The 23,414-nt window shown below is 39.0% G+C and overlaps 1 protein-coding gene across 3 annotated transcripts; it reads right to left on the bottom strand.

Annotated features, from left to right (window-relative positions):
* Positions 1–7,883: 7,883 nt before the first annotated feature.
* LOC103481307 (leucine-rich repeat-containing protein 51-like) lies at positions 7,884–11,916 on the bottom strand. Of its 3 annotated transcripts, none has more exons than XR_536264.2 (6): positions 11,806–11,916; positions 10,830–11,035; positions 10,467–10,615; positions 8,619–8,766; positions 8,247–8,386; positions 7,884–8,030 (listed from the first exon to the last, which is right to left on the bottom strand). XR_536264.2 is itself a non-coding variant. In XM_008436708.2 (5 exons), the coding sequence occupies exons 1-4, from the start codon at positions 11,855–11,857 to the stop codon at positions 8,622–8,624; spliced, it is 552 nt and encodes a 183-aa protein (XP_008434930.1). In that variant the 5' UTR covers positions 11,858–11,916; the 3' UTR covers positions 7,884–8,386; positions 8,619–8,621. The 3 variants fall into 3 exon arrangements, 1 of the variants encoding a protein (XP_008434930.1); XR_014085169.1 differs by having other exon boundaries at positions 7,884–8,113; XM_008436708.2 differs by having other exon boundaries at positions 7,884–8,386.
* Between the last annotated feature and the right edge of the window lie 11,498 nt (positions 11,917–23,414).

Raw genomic sequence — 23,414 nt, forward strand, 5'->3', positions numbered from 1 at the left:
TCACAAAATTTTCAGAATGATGTTAAAAGCTCAGAGCATATTTTTCAGCAGGCACAGAGCGGGCTACTGATGCTATTACAGTTGAGCTCAATCATTACTGTTGTGATTTTTGGTTTTTATAATTTGCTAATAAATTGTGCGAGCAAGAGTGTTAGCTGCAAGCTCGCCATCTGCTCGGTTGTGCTACTGTGTATTTGTTACTTTATTTTTAATTTGTAGACAGTTTCATAACATAAACGTTGGATAAATGGAGCTCAGTAGCTTGCAGTGTCGCTCCATCTGCTCTGCAGGACTGCAGCAACACAACTTCATGCATGGCAGAGCCTGCAAACAAGCGAAACTTCAACGACTATCTGTGTGACGCGGAATAAAAGTTTAATTGACACAGAAACTGACTCGCTGATATTCTTCATATCTGATTAGATCATCAAAAACTCAAACTACTACAAGTCAAAAGGGTTTGCAGGCAGAGAGCCAGGCCAATTATAGCTGCTCTACCACTGTGATCTTACCTGCGTGTCCATCTGCTCTGTGGGATTACACGAAATCCTATTGAGCTCAGCGGCCGGCAGCCAAGATCAGAAGGTCTGAGCCAATCATGACAAGCCATCAGTGCACGCTAAGTTTGTCTTCACCAGAAAAGTCCAAGGTGGTTGAAAAGGAATCGTAGCTCTGAAATTAACGACGCACTCATTTGATGATCAGATGTGAAAAGTATCCCGTCAAGCCGCCACATCTGCAAGTGCGGCGCTCAAAGACGCCGTCATGTAAAACGAGGTGGCGCCGACCCAGTAAAAGCGAGATTTCTCTTTTTCGTTAGGAGATCTCTGAAGACGCTGCTGCAGAGCTCCAGTACAAAGACTCACAGTGAGACGGGATTTAATGAACATTCAGAAGGGCTTTTACTTTCAACAAAAAAGTTGTTTTATTACTAAACCTGCATATTTACAAAGATTTCTGTGTCTCAGCTAATAATCCAGTTCCTCCGTCTGTTTTCTTCTGGGTATTTTATGACTAAACTGAGTCAATGTAATAAGACTTTAAATTACTTTTGGAAATGCTTCATCTGATGTACTACTGATGAGAAGCTTTTAATGAAAAAAAAAGAGACAAAAAAAAATCCATTTCAGTTAAATCCTCTCAACGAGGTAAAACTTTTGCCATTTCTTCTGCTTTAGCAAAATGTACAACATTCCTCTGTTGCGTAATCAGCTTCTAATTTGTGCTGCTCCCTCTTTACTCTCTGTATTGACATGATGATCAATTTGTGCTAAACGTATTTATCCTCAAACTTTCAATCAGCTTAAAGCGATGGAAAGTAAGAGCAGTTCTTCCTGTGCAAGTGCAATAACAAACCCCACAGACAAAGGTCTATTTAGATGATTTATGAAGTAAGAAAATGAATTAACTTGTATGTTATTTCATGAGTAAACAAATGTAACTTAATATTTTTATACAGCTACATAACAAAAGCGTAATTTGGTGGATATATCTTTATGGCAGAGCATGAAACTCAGCACAGTTGGATCATTTACAGTGCTTGGCAGTGGCTTAATATCCCTTGAACATTACCACCAATTGTAATTGTTTTTAATGTCACATAACTAGTAAATAGGGCCTCCTCGCGTGTAATTTAATTTTAGTACAACAATTCTCTGACGTCTCAGAGGTTTCATATTAATACATGGGAGAACGAACAGCAACATGAAGGAAAATAAACACAGCTAAGTTATAAACAAAGGACAGATTAGAGCAGAATTAGGATGTAAAACAACTAAGGAAGCAATTATCTATTACACAAAAGAGAAATGAGAATAGCAGGAGACACACCGTGACACAAAAAGAGAACTCTGTCTCCACATCTGGTTCATCCTTACAAACAATACTCCGATTCCTAAAAGCGCCATGTTAATCTTTTTAAGCGAGAGCAATTAAAAATAAACAGCATGTGAACAAAGGCTGAAAGGACATTTTAGATAAAAAGATGCTTTATTACACCAAACGATTTCAATTTCAACTCACAATAGCACTCAGGGACAAAGAGCTGAGTTTTCTAGAGATGCAGAGTTTGGAAGAAACCAGAATTGGCGGGTTTGTTCAGTACGACAACTGGTATGTTTGGACTGACCAGGTGGAAAATTTCAAGCCTCGAAGCACCATGTCAACTGTACATATAGCAGCAGAACGGACTGATTCACTTCATGAAATCAATTCATTACGAGCAAAAAGAATTGCTGAATGTAGAAACACTGAAGCAGCATCTCAAGAGAATGAAAAAAAAAAAGATTAGGGAAAAATCTGTTTTCCAAATCGTCATTTACCACCACCAGTTCCCAAAACTTCATCAGGACGAGCCAGAATTCTAGAAAACTATTTAGAAAAACTTGTGGGAGGATATTCAAAATATTTAAATAAATTCATAAAGTTTACATGCAATTACAAAAAAAAATACTAAGAAAATGTTTGTAAATCTCTGAATTGAAAGAAAATGTATCAGAAAACAGAAAGATGTACCATCTCTGATTCCTTCTCAGAGATACAATAAGATGATGCGACTTTTCGTACAGCGTGAAGACCCGATTACAAGCGCAGGCGCGCTGTAAAATATGACAAATATGTGGAAAATAAAAGTAAACATACAGCAGATACAATAGAGAAAGTTTTCTGGGTTGTGATCTGTAAAGAAAAAGAGCGCACAGAAAATGACAGAGAAAGCGATAAAAACTGGATCTCAGACTGAATGATAAAGGCTTACATTTTAACAAGACAACTACCTGGAGCATTGCAGCAGGAGAAAACAGAAAGGGCTCCAGGCAAAAAAATGTCATGGAGTGACTGAACAAGAGTGTAAATTTGAACTTCTTTCTCTAGTGAACATGGGATGCATGCACACCGTCTCATATCCTGACTGATGTGTTGCTGTGCCTATCAGGAAGCAAAGCAGGTTAATTAGCTCTTAATTCAGGTTTGCCTTTGGGCTTCAATGACTAATAAACCCTTGAGGATTTTTGATGAGGAGACGTTTCTGAAAGTAGTGCTTGTTTTATACTGAACAAAGAACTGAAAAAAAAAATCTAACACTAAAATCTTTTCTTTGTCTGATAACAATAAACTACTTTGCAGATGTTAAGTGTCTAAAAGAATCACAGTATGGTGGCCTCTAATTCTGGAGTGTTGGTCAGTAAAACCTTTCATAGACTTTAACTATAAACCTCTTTACAGTAATCAATGATGAACACAACACATGAAGGAAAAAGAGTATGCATAAAGTCATAAAAATCTCATCTAAAAGGTGAATTTTAAAGGAATCAATCAGGTCTAGCTGTGAAATCCTAATAAAAGTTCACTGTGCTATACGTTGTGTCTGCTTCATATTGACTCAGATTTTTAATCAGTTCTACACGTGGTGACCTGAAAGTCAAAGGTGTCACTTACAGCTTTTAGAATTCAAAGATTTACTTAGTAACTTAAATATACAGTCTATACAGTTTTTGTCTTTTAATTAATTTAAGAAGTCGAACAAAGTCTTGTGAATTAATAATAATAATAAAAAATTAAATAATAAAAAAGTGATTGATGTTTTTCCAGTTTGTTCCAATTTGGTGAATCATTGTGGATGTTTGTTTGTTTGTTTGTTTGATTGTTTGTTTGTTTGTTTGTTTGTTTGTTTGTTTGGAAAAAGAACATGCAAAAGTTAAAGGGCACAATTGAAACGAGAGGAAATAAAAGCAGCGATAGTATAACTTTTATAAAAATATGTTTTTTTTTTTTTAGATGTTTGTATTGCATATGAGAGAAGGTAATCTGTGTGAATAATCTAGCTCCTCTGCATGTTCCCTGCTGTCCTACAGCCATCTGCAGAAACACACTGCTCCCGGTCAGACACAACCAATCAGAGGAAGGAGGCGGGTTTTAGCGCTGTCAATCAGGCTTCCATATGGGCTTCTAATACTCTCTGCTAAGCTACAGGTAGTTCACGACAGCAAAGCCTGCTATAAATGCTAAGGCTAACTAGCACTGACACCAATGACAGAGAATAAATAGTTTTTCTGGAACTTTAAGTTTTTTCTCCACCATTAGCAAAGTTGAGGATGGGGCTTTACACTACCGTCAGTCATTCATTCATTTATTCGCACACATTCACACAACGACAGAGGTAAGCTACATCGTAGCCACGGGTCAGTCTGACAGAAGCAGTGGTGCCATTCTGGGCTTTCTTCTGCTGTTCATGTGGTGCAACATGAACATTGTTTGGCCAAGAAAATAGCACCAAACTTTACAAAAGTGCTTCCTTACTTTCTGTTGGTAGAGAGAAGCATAACACAAGTTTAAACATGGTTTTCTTTGAGCTGTTTTAGATTAAATCAGCCCATTGTCTGTTTGACCATTAGCAATTCACTGCTCTGAAAATGTCTTCACTCTTTTTTACAAACTCATTGTGAGATGACATCTTTCTGATGCAGGTGAAAAAAAAAAAATATTAACAGCAAACTTGTGTAGCCAAAAATCAAAAGGATCAAAAGTCTTCCTTACGGCGAAGGTTCAACAGCAGCACAACTGGGAGGAAAGAACGGATTTTGAAAAGGTTTGAAGTTTTCATCTTTGTAATAACATATTGTGTGGAAGTTCTGAATCCATCAGGATCACCAACCTACACATAAATAGAAATGAAATTAATGTTTCAATCCTGCAGCCCCACTTTTGGTAGATGGTCAGTCACAATTATTGGATTTTTTTTTACTTTCAAAATCATGGCAATTAGAAGGAAAAGAAAAAAAACATTATTTTCGAGTGATAAACAGTTTTCAATGAGGATCAATGATGCGTTGACTGCAACCACAGTGTTTGATTTTGGGTTTTTTTAGCATAGGAACCCGCTTCTTTATGTTTATTTGTGGAGCAGAAATCTTCCAGGTGTTTTTTTTTTTATCCAAGTGGCTTCACATTTGAAGCCATATGTCATAGAGAATTTCACCAGCATGTAAAATGTGCTACCTACTTTGTTTTTGAGACGAGCGAGTAGAAAACAATTATCATCTCAAACAATTTCCCAAAACAGCTGCTCCTACTTACAGCACGCAGAGTTCAAAACACTGGTGTTGTCTACTTATTTTAAACACAGACCTTGGATAATGTCCGACTAATTTCTGTTTTCTTTCATGTGGTAAAATAAACAATATGTCTTTTCTGTTCCATTTTACACTGGATGCAGAGAAAACCAAGTGAGTGTTTTCCACAGGCAGACTCCTCTCCTTTCTCTTGATATTTTTTGATGTAATTAGACCTTCTCAGAAACCAATTTATGTTATTCTGCAGCATTTCAATATCTCTGACTGGACGCACACTGTCACTTTTGTTCATAATTTGCAAGATGCCCAGCAGAAGTCAAATCCTTCATAGCTCTTACACCATATCATCTTCGATAGGAGGATCCTTTTTTTTTTTTTTTCTAAGTATAGCAAAAAAGGAGATGTAAAGCAAAGCAGCAGCTGCTGGGATAATTACACAGAAAGAGAGAGAGATAGAGAGAAACATCCACGCACAGAAAGGAAAGAGAAGATGAGGAATGGCAAAAAACATGAAAGAGAACATTATATTTATCCTGCCTGCCGCCGTTAAACCCATCCAGAGCTGGAGCTCATTCTAGTTCATTCAGTGGAGCAGATGTTAATAGCTTAGCAGTGCTAGGCAGTAAGTGTTTAATTAGGTCTGAGGGAAAATGATTTATTAAACACATCTGGGCCAATAAAATATCCCATCCCTGGATTCCTTCTTTTATGACTTGGGATCTTGATTCTTTCCCTAGAACCAGAAAAACAACCGTCTTAGGTCTTCAAAAACAGAATGCCTCACACACACACACACACACACACACACACACACACACACACACACACACACACACACACACACACACACACACACACACACACACACACACACGCGCGCGCGCGAACTCTCCATGTCCTGAAGAGATGCCTGAGGAACATCAAACAACAGCATGTCTGAAAGAACAGCCTCTGTAAGGGTGTGTTTGTGATGAACTAGCGATTCTTGCATAAATATCGCTCTGGATGAGACTCTACACTCTCCGTTTCCTCTCACACATGGTGGTTGGTCATTTTGACCCTTCAGCATTTCAGAACTTTAAAATTGAGCTTTTTTTTGTCCAACACTTGCAGAAAGAGCCTTATCAGCCGGACCCTCCCGTCTTTTCTTTCCTTGGTCTTTACTTTTGATGCAACTGATAAGGGTTCAGCATTTGAAAGGGATGGATGCATACATCAGGCTGTACCTTGTTTTTGTGGTCATTTTGGGCCAAAAGCAACATAAAACCCTACATTCAAATAATTAAACAGCCCTATCGGTCCTAAAAAGCTTAACAAGAACCAAACAGCTGACTGTAAAGGACTCTAATAATGCTTTGAAGGGACTTTTAGCATGCTTTATTTGTGTTCAGTATGATTTTAATGCATTTTTGTCACTGTTTTATTGATTGCAGGGCAAAAATGCAAAGTCTTCCCAAGTGTTTTTGGTCTAGTTTCTCATTCAAATATTTCTACATGCTTGAAATAAGACACAACTAACTTACAAGTAACTTTTCAGCAAGAAATAGGGGCTTGTTTTTTGTTCAACAATTCCTTAATATTGATGAAAAAGTATGAGCTATAAATGAAATAATCTGCTAGTGGAGCAAGACATTTTTTCCACGTTAAAACTTATAATATGGGAGAAAAAAAATGTGCTTTTGCAGTGTGGTTCCACCCTGTTGACTACATGTCTACACCTGTGTGCTGACCCACCAATCAGGAGGCAGCTGTGGGTGGACACACAGGTAAGAGGGTAAAAAGACCCCCTTGTTCAGGGCTGAATGACAAGCAGCAGAAGCAGAAAAAAGGCAGAGAACAGAAGAGAGCAGGGAGGAACGGCTGCAGAGAGAGGAGCTGAGGCAGAGCAGTGGACATCAGGGAGAGGGCAAAGTCTGGGGCTCTGCCCTCACAGTAAGTATAACGAGTATGTATGCTTATTTCCTGAACATAATTCATAAGAATGACTAGTTCCCTGCTTTGTAGTAAATTCCAACCATGCTCTGCCTTCTGGCAAAGTGTGAGGCTTTTGAAAAGGCTTGGACAGCTCTCTCTGGAGCCGAGTTGAACTTCTAGGGTTTTTGAACACTTAATCTGAGTTTCAGTCTTGTAACTCCATTTTAGTTTTCAGCAACTTTGTCCTGTACGTAGTTTTGTGTCCTCTTTATTGTAATAAACTTTCCAACCACATTTTGCTTCTTTTTTGAAAGCTTTTATATCCCTCTAGACACATTTTGTAACATTAAATACAACAGAAGACAAAAAACACACATGTAACAGAGGAACAGAGAAGAATAATTCATCTATTGGAAAGAGGTCTTGAAGGCGTAATTGTATTTTGAAGCTTCCTCGATATCCTAAATGACTTGGTGGAATGTTCTGGAAAAGGATCTAATGTCATTTTCCAGAACATGATGGAGAAATGACAGAATGCAGGAACCAGAACCAGAGAGGGTGAGCTGGTGGATTAAACAGCAGACAACCATTACGGGACAATTGTTGTGTTTCAGCTGTCACAACATAAGGTGCTTTATAATTAATATGTGAGTCGATAAGTTAATACTTCAAACATGTGCTGGGTATTCTGTTAAGAACCCATCAAATAAAAAAAAATAATAAAAAATTGAAAACCAGAAAAATAAAAACTTGTGATTAATATAATCTTTCTCATCATGCCTGAATGCAACAAGACCAGTTGCAAAATTCAAAAAATGTTCATACATTTCTCTTAACGTTTTGCTGAAATCAAGTGGTAGTTTGTACCAGCGGAACCATGAATAAATCTGACACATAAGATCCTGATTCATGCGTTTTATTTCACGGCAGCCTTTTGCATCAAGATAAAAAGTAATGTCCATGTACAGTAGCCAGTCTGCAGTCAAAACTCTCCGGAGTGCAAAGTATTTCCTGGAGCACCGTCTGAGAGGGCAACCGCCATCCTGACTGAAAGATATTCATCGAGACTTTCTTTACAGCACAGTTTGGGACATGGGCTAAATGTTTTGACCAGGAATCTGGAAGAGCAGCTTTAAAAGACGACAGAGTCACTGCTACACCTCACACAAATATCGACATCAATATTCCGATCCACAGAATCTAAATGAACTCTCAAAAGATTTCTGTTTTGGTTTTGGCTTCAGTGGCCAGGTTAGTCCTCACCATATGTTGATTCAGGGACATTTAAATCCACACAGTGAAGGATTTTTCAGGGTGAAACTCATAAGAGGAAGGCTGTCACTTCCAAGGCTCATCTGAGAAGAATCTTCTGCTTAACAAGCCCAGTCAGTAGGAACAAAAATCTAAAATAGTTTGAGAAGTTAAAGGGAGAGAAATTATTCACATTTATTAACTGTAAATTCTTGCAAGTGAAAATGCTGAATGCATTGGGGTGAAACTAATTTATTCTATTTGTCCAAATTTCCTGGAGTCACAACCCAGTTATTTAATCATTTGTGAAGGCATTTATAAATCATTTTTACTGGTAAAAGAAAATTATAATAATAAAAAAAAATTGAGAACTACTTGAATTACAGTTTAATCATCTTCTGACGCATCTTTGGGTCGTGTTCTGGGCGGTTTGATGTTCGTAGACCAAATATTCGCCAAGACCTTCTCCTCGCGAGTCACAGCACTGAAGTCCATCCTCTTCAGGTGAGGCAATATCGAAATAACGTAATTCCTCAAACACAGTAGAAGGCACATGCATTAGATTATTTCACGTAATTTATATGTCATTTCAACTCAATGAATGCACTTTGAGATCCATTTTTTAACACCCTTGTCCCTTGTGGGATCAGGAGGTGCTGGTGCCTATCTCCAGCTAACGTTCCAGGGGGGTGGCAGGGGTCACCCTGGACAGGTCGCAGGGTAATACAGAGACAGACAGGACACACAACCATGCACACACACACTCACACCTAGGGAGAATTTAGAGAGACCATTATACCTGACAGTCATGTTTTTGGACTGTGGGAGGAAACTGGAGTACCCGGAGAAAACCCACCATGCACAGGGAGAAACATGCAAACTCCATGCAGAAAGACCGCGGCCGGGAATCGAACCCAGGATCTTCTTGCTGCAAGGCGCTACCAACCATGCCACTGTGCAGCCGCATTTTGAGATAAGATTCTCTATTTTATTCTTTTTTTTTCTCACATTATTTAGTTTATGTGAAAAAATAAAAGTCTGTTGAAGTGGTTCAGGCACCACACAGGAGACCAACAGCTCAGTAAAGAAACTTTATCTGGTGAAACATATAATTAATCACAATCCTGTCGGATGTAGTAAGAGGATGACAAATTATCACATATATTTTTCTCAGTTGAAAAATGTCCCTGCACTAAGTGTTACAGAAATGTTTGACAGAGTATATAATTACTTTGCTGTAACCTTTTTATGGCACACTTGCTTACAGTTCTCATTTTATAATAATAATAATAATAATAATAATAATAATAATCAATTTAATTTGTACCGCACTTTTCATTAGAAAATTATGCTACACAGTGCAACAATTTTGTTTAGTATAAGAACTGATGTATGTCTGCAGATGTGTTTTCTAATGTGAATTTCGACAGTTGGATGATTTCGTTGTATGCAGTGCACCCCAGCCAATTTACAGTTTCATATTCACCCAGTCATGAATTTTTCTGTTGAGAGTAAACTCCAACTATTCACAGATTTTAGCTTTTTTTTTAACAAGTTTGCTATAACTCAGTTCCTTTTTCTGCTAATTTTTGTTTCATTGTTGTTCCTCTGTCTGTTAGTGTTTATGTATTTTACTGTGCTAAATAATAAAGTAAGGACTAATTTAACTGAAATTACTTTATTTACTCCAAGAAGTCTTTTGTCAAAGGGAAAGTGGACAGGCATTTCCCATAAAGAGAATAAAATAGCTTAAAGCAAGCAAGGAGCGGTCATTTCGAAAAAGAGGCTTATCTGTTCTTATTTACATTTTAATTAAAGAAATGTCAGGTTGGAATTTTTTTTTTTTTTTTTTTTACCATTCTCACCAATCAATGGAAAAACTTGTGTTACAGCAATCCAACCCTTCTTATAACTGCCAACTAGCTTTTTCCACATTTCTACTTATGTTCAGTGTTGAGCTGCAAGTTGCAGACGTTGGAAGGTCGTCTTTAATATCTACCTCACCTTCAGGTGCTTGTAAAATTAAAGCATTACTGTAACCAAGAAAGAACTACAAATTCATAAAACTCAATTGAGAAGGTATGAAGCCACCATACCTTCATCAACCCCTGGATGTTTAAGTGATCATTGTTGAATGGGTTGCTATTTACACTGTTACAGTTATAATTTCAAGGTGAAATCAAATCAAATTATATTGCTATGGTAGTTAAGTTGATAGTTAAAGCAAATCACCTGTAGCCTTTGATGTTTTCGATCAAATTTCCATGAAGCGTGATGGTGTGCAGATAATTCAGCTCCTTTAACTTGTTTACTTCACTCAGGCTCCAGATGTCATTGCCATGCAGATACAAAACACGCAGCTCCTTTAGCTCACATAGAACCTGGAATACACAAAGATACGCTGTTCAAAATGAAGCACAGATTGGAATTGTTTTATTAAATGCGTGTAGACTGAATTACATATAGAAAATGTAACGCATGTAGACAGACAAGGAATAGGTTCAGTCCAAAGAGGCACAATGATTCAACCTGCAAAACTGACAATTCGGCTTAGCAAATAATTACATAATGAAACGTATTAAAACTAAATCTTACACATTCAATACTTGTTATTTTGTTGCAGGAGAGATCCAGCCAGCCAACCAATGATGGCTGAGCCAGAAAATGACTCAAAATGAATTCAAGGCCAACGAGGTTTGTGAGGTTGTTGTTGTTCAGACGCATCGACTGGCTCAGGTACTTGTTGTCCGAGTTGATCCTTAAGGGGCGCAGGGGAAGGCGGGGAATCTCCTCCAGAGCATCTAAACCACAGTCAGTCAGTTAAGCGATCCAGGAATAGTTTTTCAATTGTTTTTATTCTGCTAAAGCGTTTTTGTATGTTCCTCTACAAGATCTCAGGAATATGATGAATACATTCAAATAAATCAATGAAAGGGCAGTATTATGTAAGGTCAACCTCTTTGAGCTTTACAACATGTTAGATGGTTATTCCCTCATCAAAAACCAACATATTTTGTTGGTTCGTTTTTGAGAAATCTTTGAATCTCCCATAGCAACCATTCAGCTGTGCAACACGCTTTGGGGGATCGAACAGAGCCTTTGGCAATGAAGCTCCTCCATGGAGCTGCAGTTTCTAAACTTCTAAGCTTCTGCATTACAGAGCACCCCTCCCCCGCAACTCCCCCACTCAGCTCCTTAAGACTAGCCAGCAACAATTAGCAAACACCTGGTGGAACTGAGCATCTGCTGAGCTCAGTTTACGAGCTACTTCTCAGTGAAACGCTGGTAAAAATATCATTTAAGGTTAATAGAGGAGCCATGTTGCGACAACTTCCTGCAGGCAGAGTACCAGAAAGAGCAAAAGTTTCTTAAAGGGACAGAGGCCCAATTATGAAATTATGAAATAAAACGTATTTTAAGTCGGATTTGACATATACATCATTTTTATAACAACTGAATGTGACATAGTTATGTGATTGTGCCAAGTGGCTGGAAAACACATAATACTGCCCCTTTAAAGCAAACAGACCATTCAAGTTTCTCATTGTAAAGACAAAGTAGAGAAATGTACCTGCGACATGGCTGAGGTCTTTGAAAGACAGGTCTATTGGAGGACCATACATGTTACGTCCTGAATGTTCTCAAGTGCTTAGCATGAAGCTAGAGATAAACAAACTGGCAAAGAATTCTCAACATTCAAAAGTAAATATATCAATTAAAAATCTGTTTCCAAGAGAGAGAGAGACAAAATCTTCCATCAACATTGACAATATCCTAGCTATGGTCTATCAAATCTACAAAGAACCAACTGATGAAGGGATTTTTTTATTATTTTAATTATTTTGGCGGCGGATGGCCTGTCTATTTTTGCCGATACCACGTTGCAGCTCACCTCCACCTGCTTTATAAACTGTGTCTGACTTCATCAGTGTCATGTCTGCTGTCAGTGACATGGCTCTGTTCTGTACTCTGGGGTCACCGCTGCCTCAGGCGTTCCACTGCTGCAGATGGAAGGGCAGGAAGGTCCCAGAACAGAGGAACCTTACCACAGATGAACTACTTTAAATTGCTACTAAAATTTTCATGTGGTTATAATTATCCTTCTTGATGAGAGCAGATCTGATTGATTCTTGAAATATATGAATATTAAAAGGTTTGTCTTGAGGAGTGACGCTTGATGAAACTTCCTTTCATTTTGAATTGTTGCTAAATGAAAAGGATTGGGAATTTTGTATATAAATAAAAGAGGGTACAAAGTCCATTAGTCAGTTAGTATCTATCTATTTTAATGTTTTCTTTTGATTTTAGACATGCTTAGCCATTTAGCCTATTTGCTTATTTTTGTTCCTATACAATAACATAATGTGCATCATTTGTCCTTGACCTTCATGCTTTCTTCTTCTGACAATCTTTATGCCGATCTAGATTTCCTTTACTAGCAACACTTGTCACCTGCCAACAATACTAGCAGCAGTACATGGATTAATGACCACAGTACTTTGCTTGATTGGCCAGCAAGCTTATTTTCTGTTAATGAAACCTGGGCTTCCTCAAAACCTGAGCAGTACTCAGAATTATAACGTCAAGATAAATAAATTTAAAGCATAATCTACATAACGTCACCTTCCTAAAACAATTAACTAAGTCATTTTTTGTCAAAACTGATTTTTGAAGAAAAAAAAAAAAAAAAAAAAACATCACCACCTCTTTTCTGCCAAAAGATAACTTAGCAAAAAAACTAAAATTACTTTTGGCAAGAAATGACTTTAACAAGGTGACAATATGCTTAAGCAGCCATGAATATGAAATGCAAGGTAAAATACTGAAAACGAGTCGGCTGAATGGAAATAAAATGCAGATGCTTTGCAGGGCAAACTGCTGGACAAGTGCGAGTAGAACAGCTGACAGAGGACAAGTAAGGAGATAACAGTGGAAAACGTCAATCAGCAGCTTCAGTTTTTACTTCAGCGATTCTCACTCTCGAAATATATGTATGCGTGTTTGCTTTGCTGGCAGCACATTAGCATCTCATTCAAGGAGCAAGGGCATAAGAAGAAGAAGAAGAGAAAAAAAAAACAGACAAATAGACAGTAAGCCAGACTCAAGGACAGAATGAGATGAGGACACTGACGGGAATCAGGATCGGTGTGAACAAATTAAATAGAGGTTGTGTAAAATATTTGGACAGTCAGGAGATTGTGGCAAACGGCATTGGGGACATGCATGATGTGAGTGTGTGCGAGCAGAAGGAGCTTTGAATTTATTAAGACCACAGATCAAGAAAAAGGGTCACTTTTGTTGAATAAAACAGCAATCAGGAGACCATGAGGGGCGAAGGGAGGACCTGGGCTTCTAAATAAATGGCACTGTGTGCTCCCTTTGTGACCATCATCTGGTTGAATGATTGGTTTAATACTCAGGAGCCACAGTGATGCTCTTCAACAGGACAGCATGAGACCGGGGAAGCTTTCCAGACAGTACTTTTAGGAATTTTTGAATTCCTAAAATTACTGGAATTGGAAACCAGCGAGTAAAAGCAGTGAAGTTAACGGGCCAAGAAAACGATCCTCTGTTCTGCCTCCCAAAGAATGTTAATTTAAGTTTCAGCATTAGATTTAAATCTTGAAGTGTGAATAAATGGAACTACTTTCAGAGGATTTGTTTCTGTCATCTAGATTTCTTTTTTAGATAATTCAAAACTGAAAAACACAAATTTATAGTCCTGCTGTTAATGAATAACTGTTATGCATAAAAGAATCAGAAATGACAGATAGCATATGTTTGTTAACATTTACTTCCAGTCAACTGCATTCTTACTTCTGTCCCTCTCCTCAAATCAAGTTTCTTCTTTCGATAAAACATAGAGCAGTCTTAACTCTTATTTTTCATTTTTATACTGGGGACAGTATTATTCATTTGAATCATCACAATTAAGAAATGTTTCTATTACAGATGGAAGTGCTGTTTTAGACACTTTGTTTCAAAACATGATTTAAAATGGCTCATCTGCTTTCATTAAAAGTTACTGCTATTCGCAGTGACTTAACTGGTCTGTCAAAATTCTGGTTTTAACTAGTTGTGTGGAGTATTTTATTCAGAAAAATCTCATAGCTCCTAGTTCTGCTATTGTTTCTATTCGTTTTGATGTCACAAAATGTTTAAGTGATCGAGGATCGCAATCATTCGAGATCCTTTTCTTGACCACGTTTCTTCTCTGAAGCTAATGTTTTCTCACTTCCCTTCTTTTTTTAAAATACACATTGGACACTTATCTCATTTTTAGTCATTTCTGCAATCTCTCTGGATGTTTTCTCTTCTTGATGAATGCCAGTTATTTGACCCTCCTTGAACAGACTAACATCTTGGACTTGTCTTTTGATGAGATTCTTTAAGAAATGAGAAGCTACTCGTTGCATCAGTTGGGGGTTTAATAAATTGTTTCTAGCTGGAAGCAAGTTACCCTTGCAGTAATTATTTAATAGGAGGTTTTGGCCCAGTTAAATCAATGATTATTATTTTTGGCTGTTTAATGCATGTACTCTTTAAAATTCCTAGGAGTCGCGGCCCGCTCTGGAGAGGGCAAGCATGTGACGCATTTATAAGGCTTCGTAATAACACGGACGGCATACCAAGTTTTCATTTCAACTCTGTTGGACAGCACGGACTTCAAACTTTATAAAAGTGGTGTTTTTATATTGGTTTTGTGGTTCTTTACTTCAAATTAAAGCCAGAAATATGATCGATCATTTCCGCCTTATTTTGTGGGGTCTAAATGTACCACATTTCGAAACAACCAATGAAAATGTGTTGACAGTCTGTTGCTAGGTAGAACGGAGACCCGTGGAGAGAGACGAGGGGGGTTGGATACGGCAAGAGACTAGGGCGCAGTGATGCTGTGGATTTTACTAAGAGTATTTCGATGGATATAAGTGTGTTAGTTAGAGTTCGTGGTGTGTGTAGGGTTAGTACTAGTTTTGCTAGCTATCGCTACATGGCTTCATAGCGAGCTCTGACGCACTGAGAAGAGAAAGACTGCACGCCAGGATGGCCATTTAGACCACGACTCCTAAGGGTTTTAAAAGAAAAAAAGCTATTTGGCCAGACGACAGCTCCTGTACAATCGTACATACATTTACACTTAAAAGGTTAGTTTTTTTTTTAAGTTTTGTTGGGTCTAGTGGAATTTATTTGAAAGTAGAACGACAGGAAAGAGGGGGAAGACATGCGACAAATGTCGCCAGGCCGGGAATCGAGCCTGCGACCACCGCCACAGGGACTAGGGCCTCCATACATGGGTCGTGCGTTTGCCCCTGCACCACCACAGCACCCCATTGCTGTAAACTTTTAAGTTTAATAAGCATTTCTTCAAGGGCTCAGGATAAAAAATAAATAAAAATCCTGGATGTGTGCATCCATATACCTGTCAGCAGAATGTGAAGGCGGGGATCAAAGTGTCTCTTTTCTTGAATTAGTTGCAAAGAAAGAATCTTTACAAGGAAAGGCTGTACAGAAGAGCTTTGTTACCGTGATCCTCATCTATTTTGACAAAAGTGTACCCCAAACATTTCTGCAAGACTTCAGAAATTGGTGAGCGGTCGAGAAAAAGTGGCGTCAAGGTTATCATTCATAATGTTTCATTGACACATTATAGTCAATCAGAGGAATTGTTTAAATGGAGATTACTATTAGCTTTTTGACTGAGTTTGATATATTTACTGTGGTGTTTCTCGTGACTGTGATTTCACAAAACGCTACTCCAAATCATCACACAGACTTCCACTGCCGTTTTAAATCACAGTGAAGAAAATCAACTTAAACAGAAGAGAAAAGAAGTGTTTCTCTTAGATTGTGCAGTCCAGGCAGAGCTTTGCACGCGGCTTCCCTACCTTCCGGGTGAGCTTTTCTTTTAAGGTTTTCTGATGAAATTACTCTGGAGTCCCATCACATTCCTTAGTGCCAGCTACACATAAAAAAGACAGCTCAAACCTCTGTTTTAATGTCTGTCTGTGGCACATCTGACGCCAGTGAGGACGAGTCCTCAGCGTACTCTTCCAGAGCCATCTGGTACGTTATTGATTCTCGCTCTGGTGGCAGCATCAGAAGAAGCCACCTTTATTAAAGCAATTTCTGCATCTGAACTCATGTAACCACTGCTGTGAATAAAATTGGATTCAGTTTTAGGATGATAGTATTAGATATGTATTGTACAATATATTATATTTTTCAGGGTAAACGCTTTGGGGATGGGGCGATGTTTAAGAAAAGACTGGCTATTGTAAATTTCTGATTTGTGATTTCCTGTTTAGTTTTAATTTGCCTGTATAATGTGCAGCAGTACAATATGCAAGCTAACTTCATCCTTTATGACTGAAAAGGTATGCAAAGATTTTTTTAAAAGTTACACACCCATTAGCGATGCTAAATCTTACAAAACATGGCAGCCATTCAAACTTTACCCATCTAACTAGGGGTGGGCGATATTACAAAAAAAGACCTTTTTTAATACCTGAATAATTATTTCACAGACATTTTCTTCTTTTATTTTGGACTTAAGACAAATATGTAAGATCAAAATAGTGTTTTTTTTTATTTTACTTTCTTTTGTAAACAGACTCTAGAATGAAAAAATATATTCATATATAAATGCATACAAAATCATACAGTATGTTTAGTGTAAAATAGATAAATATAAATGCAAACTAGTTTTGGCCAACAAAAACAGTGAAATCAGCTAGAGTGTAAATAAAAATACTTATATATACACAAAAGAAACAAACTGCTGTTTTTAAACAGAATGTTACTCAAAAAATGTTTTCTACTCTTTTTTTTTTCCCAGAACAAACTTGCAAAAGAAAATTTCCTTTTAAAAATACTGAACACACAACAAAATGAAAATTAACATGACAAAACTGAATCGGTGAATGACTTAAATTCCAACACAGTTGATGTATTTCTATATAAACTTATTATACCGTGAGGAACTCAGGCCACAGGACATAACAACAGAGTTTAATAGCTTTTTCCTTGTTAGTTTTAAAGGCAACAAGTTCTCATTAAAAGGCCAAACTCTAAGCTTGTAGGGAAAAGCAAACATTTTAAGAGGCGCCTGCAGTCAAGCACCATCACAGCCTCTTCACCGAACCTTGATAACGTCCCTTTAAATTCAGCTCTTACCCAGTTTTTAACATTTCAAAGGAGCATTTGGTATTAACTTTGAAAAGAAGCATATTGCCTAAATGTATAGATATCTATTACATTTCTAATCAATCAAATTATTATCCCAGGTTTAAAAAAAAAAAGAGTTAATGATAGATAAATAAAAATAGATTAAAATCTTAAGTATTTTTCAGTCAGACTGCATCACTGAAAGGAAACAACTCTGTCCATTCATATTCATATGTCAGGCCAAATCAAGTTCATCTCAATTAGCTGAATGCCATTTCTTTAGAATATCCTAAAAACCTGCAGTAAAGTCCAGAGTTTGAACTAAGAGTAGAAACCACTGCGACGCCTTTTCACCTACATGTTTGGTGAACTAATGAGCTAAAACAAGGTGAACAAGACGACGAACCGTGTGCAGAAGTGTAGTTTTTGTTGCTGCTTTCTGTTGAGCTGAAATTGACGCTGAAGAAAATATTAATGGAATGAATGCTTCACTCAGACACTTCAGATATATATTTAAGAAAAAAAAAAATCTCTCAGAGGTTGTGTAGTCAATTACTGCAAGCCTTAAGGTATTTTCAAAAGCCAGATAAGACACTGTTGTAAGCATTTTTTTTTCTTATTTTTTTTTTACTTGGTCAGAAAAAGATCAAAGTTTTCTTGAAGAGTGTGAGCATGGCACCAGCTGTTTCTGTTTTCAATTCTTCTCATCCCACCAGGAGTCAGAACATGACCGCAATCGCTTATTTCAGTTCAGCCCAACATTCAAGAAAGTTGATTGTTACAAAAGATTCCTGGACTTACATACAGAGCTTTTTATTTTTGATTTGTGAACAATCGGCGGTTTGCCTCCCGTCTTTACGTTTAGCCTCAGTTGCATAGAGGGTCAGTGGCTCATTCAGCTGCTTTGTCCGATGGTCAGCCAGACGGCTGTCAGTGAATATGACAGCAGGTAAATTATTATATTGTGGCGGATACAATGTATATATTTCACACCAGAATGTATGCTTTTATTTTGAAGGAGAGAAGGTGAGGTGTGAAGTGACCAACGGTTGTGGTTCATTCCATTTTTGGTTTTATGTTGGAAGACATAAATTGAGAATTAAACAAGACTCAAATCTTTTTCGTCTTTTTCTGCTGACTTCCACAATATTTATGAAATTGCTATGATGCATCTGTTGCACCTTTAAAAAGAACTTAAAATAAACTCATATTAGCTTTTGTGCAACTAAAAAAAATCCACGGTTTGAGCATTCAGCGTGTGCACTTTTCTCTTTCTGTAATAAAATCACAGATCATGAACTTTCAACTCCCATCATGCATTGTGTCATTCTTAAAGGGATATTATGACAGAAATCTATGAAATAAAAAATAAATTATATAATAGTTTGAGCACATATTTATCCATAAACAAATTGAGTTGTTCTAAATAAATACTAAATCAAATAACTGCTTGCCCAATCTGATCAATATACCTTGTTGTGACTTTTTTTACACTTATATGTTGTTCAGTATCTTTTGCATGAAAAATGACTAATTTACAATTACATGTTAAGCATAATTTACATGATGGTTATTATTAATTGAATTGAACATGATTGTATATAATTACAAAGGTGAAGTGAAACATATTTAAGTGCGAGACATGATTTATTTGAATAGAGGAAGTCTTTTATTTTGAAGAATGCTTAAGGATCTGGTTCTGTTTTGTCACTATCTTGCTTTTGTTGATTTTTGGTTGCTAGGTTACGAACAGCCGTTGCGTCGTTATCAGCTGTCGCTGTTTTTCTCTTCAATAAAAACTGAACAGAAAGGTTCAGTAAAAGACACACGAGCCTCCGTCTTGTTTGAAGAAGCTTTAACAAACCTATTAAACAAAATCACATTCATAACATATTTTCAGGGCTCTATACATCAAGTCAAGACAACATTTCAGGTGAATGTCGACATGCCTGAAGCTGGATTTAGTGTGAAAACATGGACTTTGTGGAATAGATGTGGTTGGAAACAAAATCACTTCGATGAAATAAAAATGGGGGGAAAAAACCCCAGCAGAAAACGCAGCTATGTTGGAATGAAGGTTAAAAGTCTTCACATCATGGCCAATGTGAAGGAAACTCAGGGGATTTCGATGGCTGTGTAGCCTTAAGAAAACCGATGAAAGAGCTTAATCAGAAAATGAGGCATCAACTCGCAATGGGGCGAAATGATTGGACTTCATTTTCAAAGTAAGAAAAGCTCAGTTTATATCATGGCTCCCTCACAAAGACTAAATATGTGGCTTATTGCTACGTACATGCTTTTGTATGTATTTGGATTCTGAACGAATAGTTTGTGTACTATTTAAAACATCCTGTTCATTATAACTGATATCAAGAGGACTGACAGAAAGCACAGAGTAAGGCCCCGTTTACACGACAACGATTTCGGGGGAAAACGGAAGAGTTTTGTTGCGTTTGTAGTGCGCATTTACACGAAACCACCGAATGTTTCTCTAACAACGGCACAGATTGAAAACGGGTTCCAGAGTGCGATGTTTCTGAAACATACCGTTTTCCGTTGTCGTGTAAACCGGGAAAACGGATCTTTTCTTCCAGAGAACCCCCAGCTCATGCATAGTATGACGAAAAACATAGCTGCTTCCTACAATCCTCAGAAGAAGAAGAAACTACTCACAATGCTGGTGTTACTGTTTCCCCATCAGATTCGGTTCCCTCAGCGTCTCTTCACCGCTCCGCACCGCCCAGGTGGCAAAATACAGGCTGCTTGTTCAGCGCTGTTATCTAGAGAACTAGGGACCAGCCCCGGCTCCAGAAGAGTTTAACAGGAGGGGCATCGACTTATTTTGGGGGTCAAAATGAATCTACGTTGCTGAACATAGACAACATCAGTAGCATACAGGCTACTTGTTAAAAAGCTTAACGTGCTGAATTGATATTAGCTAGTCATCTTTTAGCTAACATCACCTGCATCCAACAGCTTTACTCAACTCAGTCGGTTAGTTCGGGGGCAAAACTGTGCAGTTATTTACGTTTTGCTGGGTTGCTGCCATGATTCTAACACACACCTGCGCAGCAGCATCAGGTCTCCTTCGCTGCCTCACAGGTGTAAACCCAGTGCAAGCGTCTCAGCGTTCATGTTGCGTTTGATGGCGGCTCGGAAAAACAAGTTACGACTTGTTAGCGACGGATAAAACTGTTTTAACTGCTGAAAAGGGTAACAGAGGACACGGATATGGGACGTGCGGGAACTCCTATTTTATCAAATTGATATAGGAATAACAGACTGTTGGCCATTCCAAGGTAAAAACAAAAAACAGCTTCCAGTCCGGGGCCGCTACAGACACCGTGAAAGCTCAAAGTTATCCCACTTTTTCCAACTGCATGCGCCCTAATCAGACGCACACAATGCGTGTTCTCTCACGGAAATCCACATGCCTTCAAGTACAACTTTTTTTTAAACACATGCCCACTTTCAAAGTTTCAAAGAACCTAGCACCAACTAGGCGCAGTGAGAGCATTACACGTTTTCGATGTGCACCGTTACTGTGTAAACACAGATCGTAATCAGAACGTTATCGTGTAAACGATCCAACAAAAACGGAACAAAAGTGCCGTTTTTGTTGGATCGTTGTCGTGTAAACGCCCCCTAAGGCTGAGTTATTGTCACAGTTTCAGAGGTTTATTTTGAGACGGGTGCAGTATTCTCCAAAAACTATTTTTGTATTTGTGACCAGCAGGTGGAGATATCTCTAAAAAAGTAACAAGACACACCAGAACACAGATTTAACAGTGTACAATACTTTATTAAACAATTATCTAAAAGTTCTTTTTAAAACACTTCTTTTAAAATCCAAGGCATCGGGCTCACTACTTGGTCGCCGGAACCAAAGAAAAAGGGAACACACAAGAAGGGACAGACAAGATGAGGTTGTTCCAAAAAAACAAGCAAACCATGCAAATGCAACAAAGTAAAAGAAAACAAGAACATGCACGCAAAAGAAATAACACAGCACTCAAACGAAACAAAAGAATACTTCAACAAACTAAAAGAAAATGCTTCAAGGATGGAACAAGTTGTCGTCGTCTCTCCAAGTGCCCTTCTATGGGGGCCAGAGGAGTAATGCCCCGCCCACCAGCCTGCCCAATCCACAACAGGCTCAGCGAAGAGCGGCCAGAACAAACAGCGACAAGACAAAGCAGCAGAGCGTCCAAAGCACTGCAGCTCCCAACACTCAGTTGCCTGAAACAGAAAACTCATTAATGCTAAATACAAAATAAAATAATCCAAAACTAAATGGCAGGTAGCTTACCCAGGGATGGAGACACAGCCTACACCAGGAGGGAGCAGATCAGCAGGCGAAGACTAGGCAGAAGCCACACACCACCACAACCTCCAGCCGCGGCCGGCAACGCCAGCAGAGCCGCACTGCGGAAACGCACGACAGGTGTAGCACCCAACAAAACCAACCACGATCCCAGCCCGGATAGCAAAATGGCACTTACGATATCAGACGAGCAAATCAAACACCGCCAACATGTAGCCGCCAATTGTGCAGACAGTGGAGGAAACAAGGGCACACACACACACCTCGCAGCGACTTACCCAGCTTTAAAGGCATCTGCCCCGCCCACCAATCAGTGGCGCGCCTCTCGCCACACCCGACGCAAAGCGTGGGGGAGGGTGAAACACCATCCCACCACATTCTACCCCCTGGTGTTGCATCGTCGCCCCGACGATGAGCCTGCACACCTCAGCACCAAGGGCGAAAAACTGCAGCTTGTGCATTGGAGACTGGCTGACTAAATCCTGCAGCCTGACCCACAGGTCGAGGGAGGTGATTGACATTCGAATGCTGCCCAGCTCTTGAACGGACAGTACGACGCAAGGGTGGATAAACTGCCTCAGAAGTTGGAACGGATTCATCATATCCGGGAGCAACCTGTGGAGGCAACCCCCCCGCCACAGAGGTAGATGGTACTGAAGTATCGGGGACCAGTAAGCACAAATCGTCCTCCAGAGAGTCATCCAACGCCCCTGAAGGCAAGGTAGCCTTTAACTGCAGGGGTACAGGTGTGGGCTCTGGCCCAACCCGAGCCTTCAGCATCTCACGATGCACATTTCTAGTTCTCTGCAAATCGTCTACAGGAGCCACAGTATAAACTGGCCCTCCCGCTGTTGGCGCCCTCACGACTTGGTGGATAACTGGGCTAAAGAGGTCCTGGATTTTATGACGACCTCTGGCACTGTGGTCACGCACATAGACCAGCTGTCCCTCCTGCAGTGGAGCCTCCCTTACACCCTGATCATGATGCCCTTTTCTATGCCCTGCAGCTGCCAGCAAGTGATCCTGAGCATGATGAAAAGCCATAGTTAGTCTGGTCTTATGCTCAGCCACCCAATCCTCCACATCACCTGGTACTGGGTCCCGAACACGACCCAACAAGAAATCCACAGGCAGCTGCGGTTCACAGCCAAACATAAGAAAGAATGGAGACTCGCCAGTACTTTGATGGGGTGTGGAGTTGTAGCAAAAAAGTACTTGGGGGAGGCTGGAAGCCCAATCCCGCTTCCTTGACACTGGTAAAGTGCGTAGCAAATTATGAAGTGTTCTATTAAAGCGCTCACACTGCCCGTTTCCAGCAGGGTGGTAAGGGGTAGTGCGTGACTTTTTAACTCCATACAGGTTACAAAGCTGCTGAATCAACACGCTCTCAAAGCTCCGACCCTGATCTGAGTGAATGCGGTTTGGAAACCCGAATCTGAAAAACCATTCAGTCAGCAAAACCTGAGCAACAGTAGCTGCTTTCTGGTCCCGAGTGGGAACAGCTATGGTGTATTTAGTAAATACATCAGTAATTACTAGAACATTTTCAAAACTATTCTGGGAAGGCTCCAACATGGTAAAATCCATGGCAACAATCTCATTCGGCCGAGAGGCCAACAGATGGCTCATAAAACTGCCAGACCTAGGTGTTGCCCTTTTAGCGACCTGACACCGTTGACACTCTTGTACCC

The sequence above is a fragment of the Poecilia reticulata genome, chromosome 19 (assembly GCF_904066995.2).
Source record: "Poecilia reticulata chromosome 19, P_reticulata-male-v2, whole genome shotgun sequence".
Taxonomy (NCBI): domain Eukaryota; kingdom Metazoa; phylum Chordata; class Actinopteri; order Cyprinodontiformes; family Poeciliidae; genus Poecilia; species Poecilia reticulata.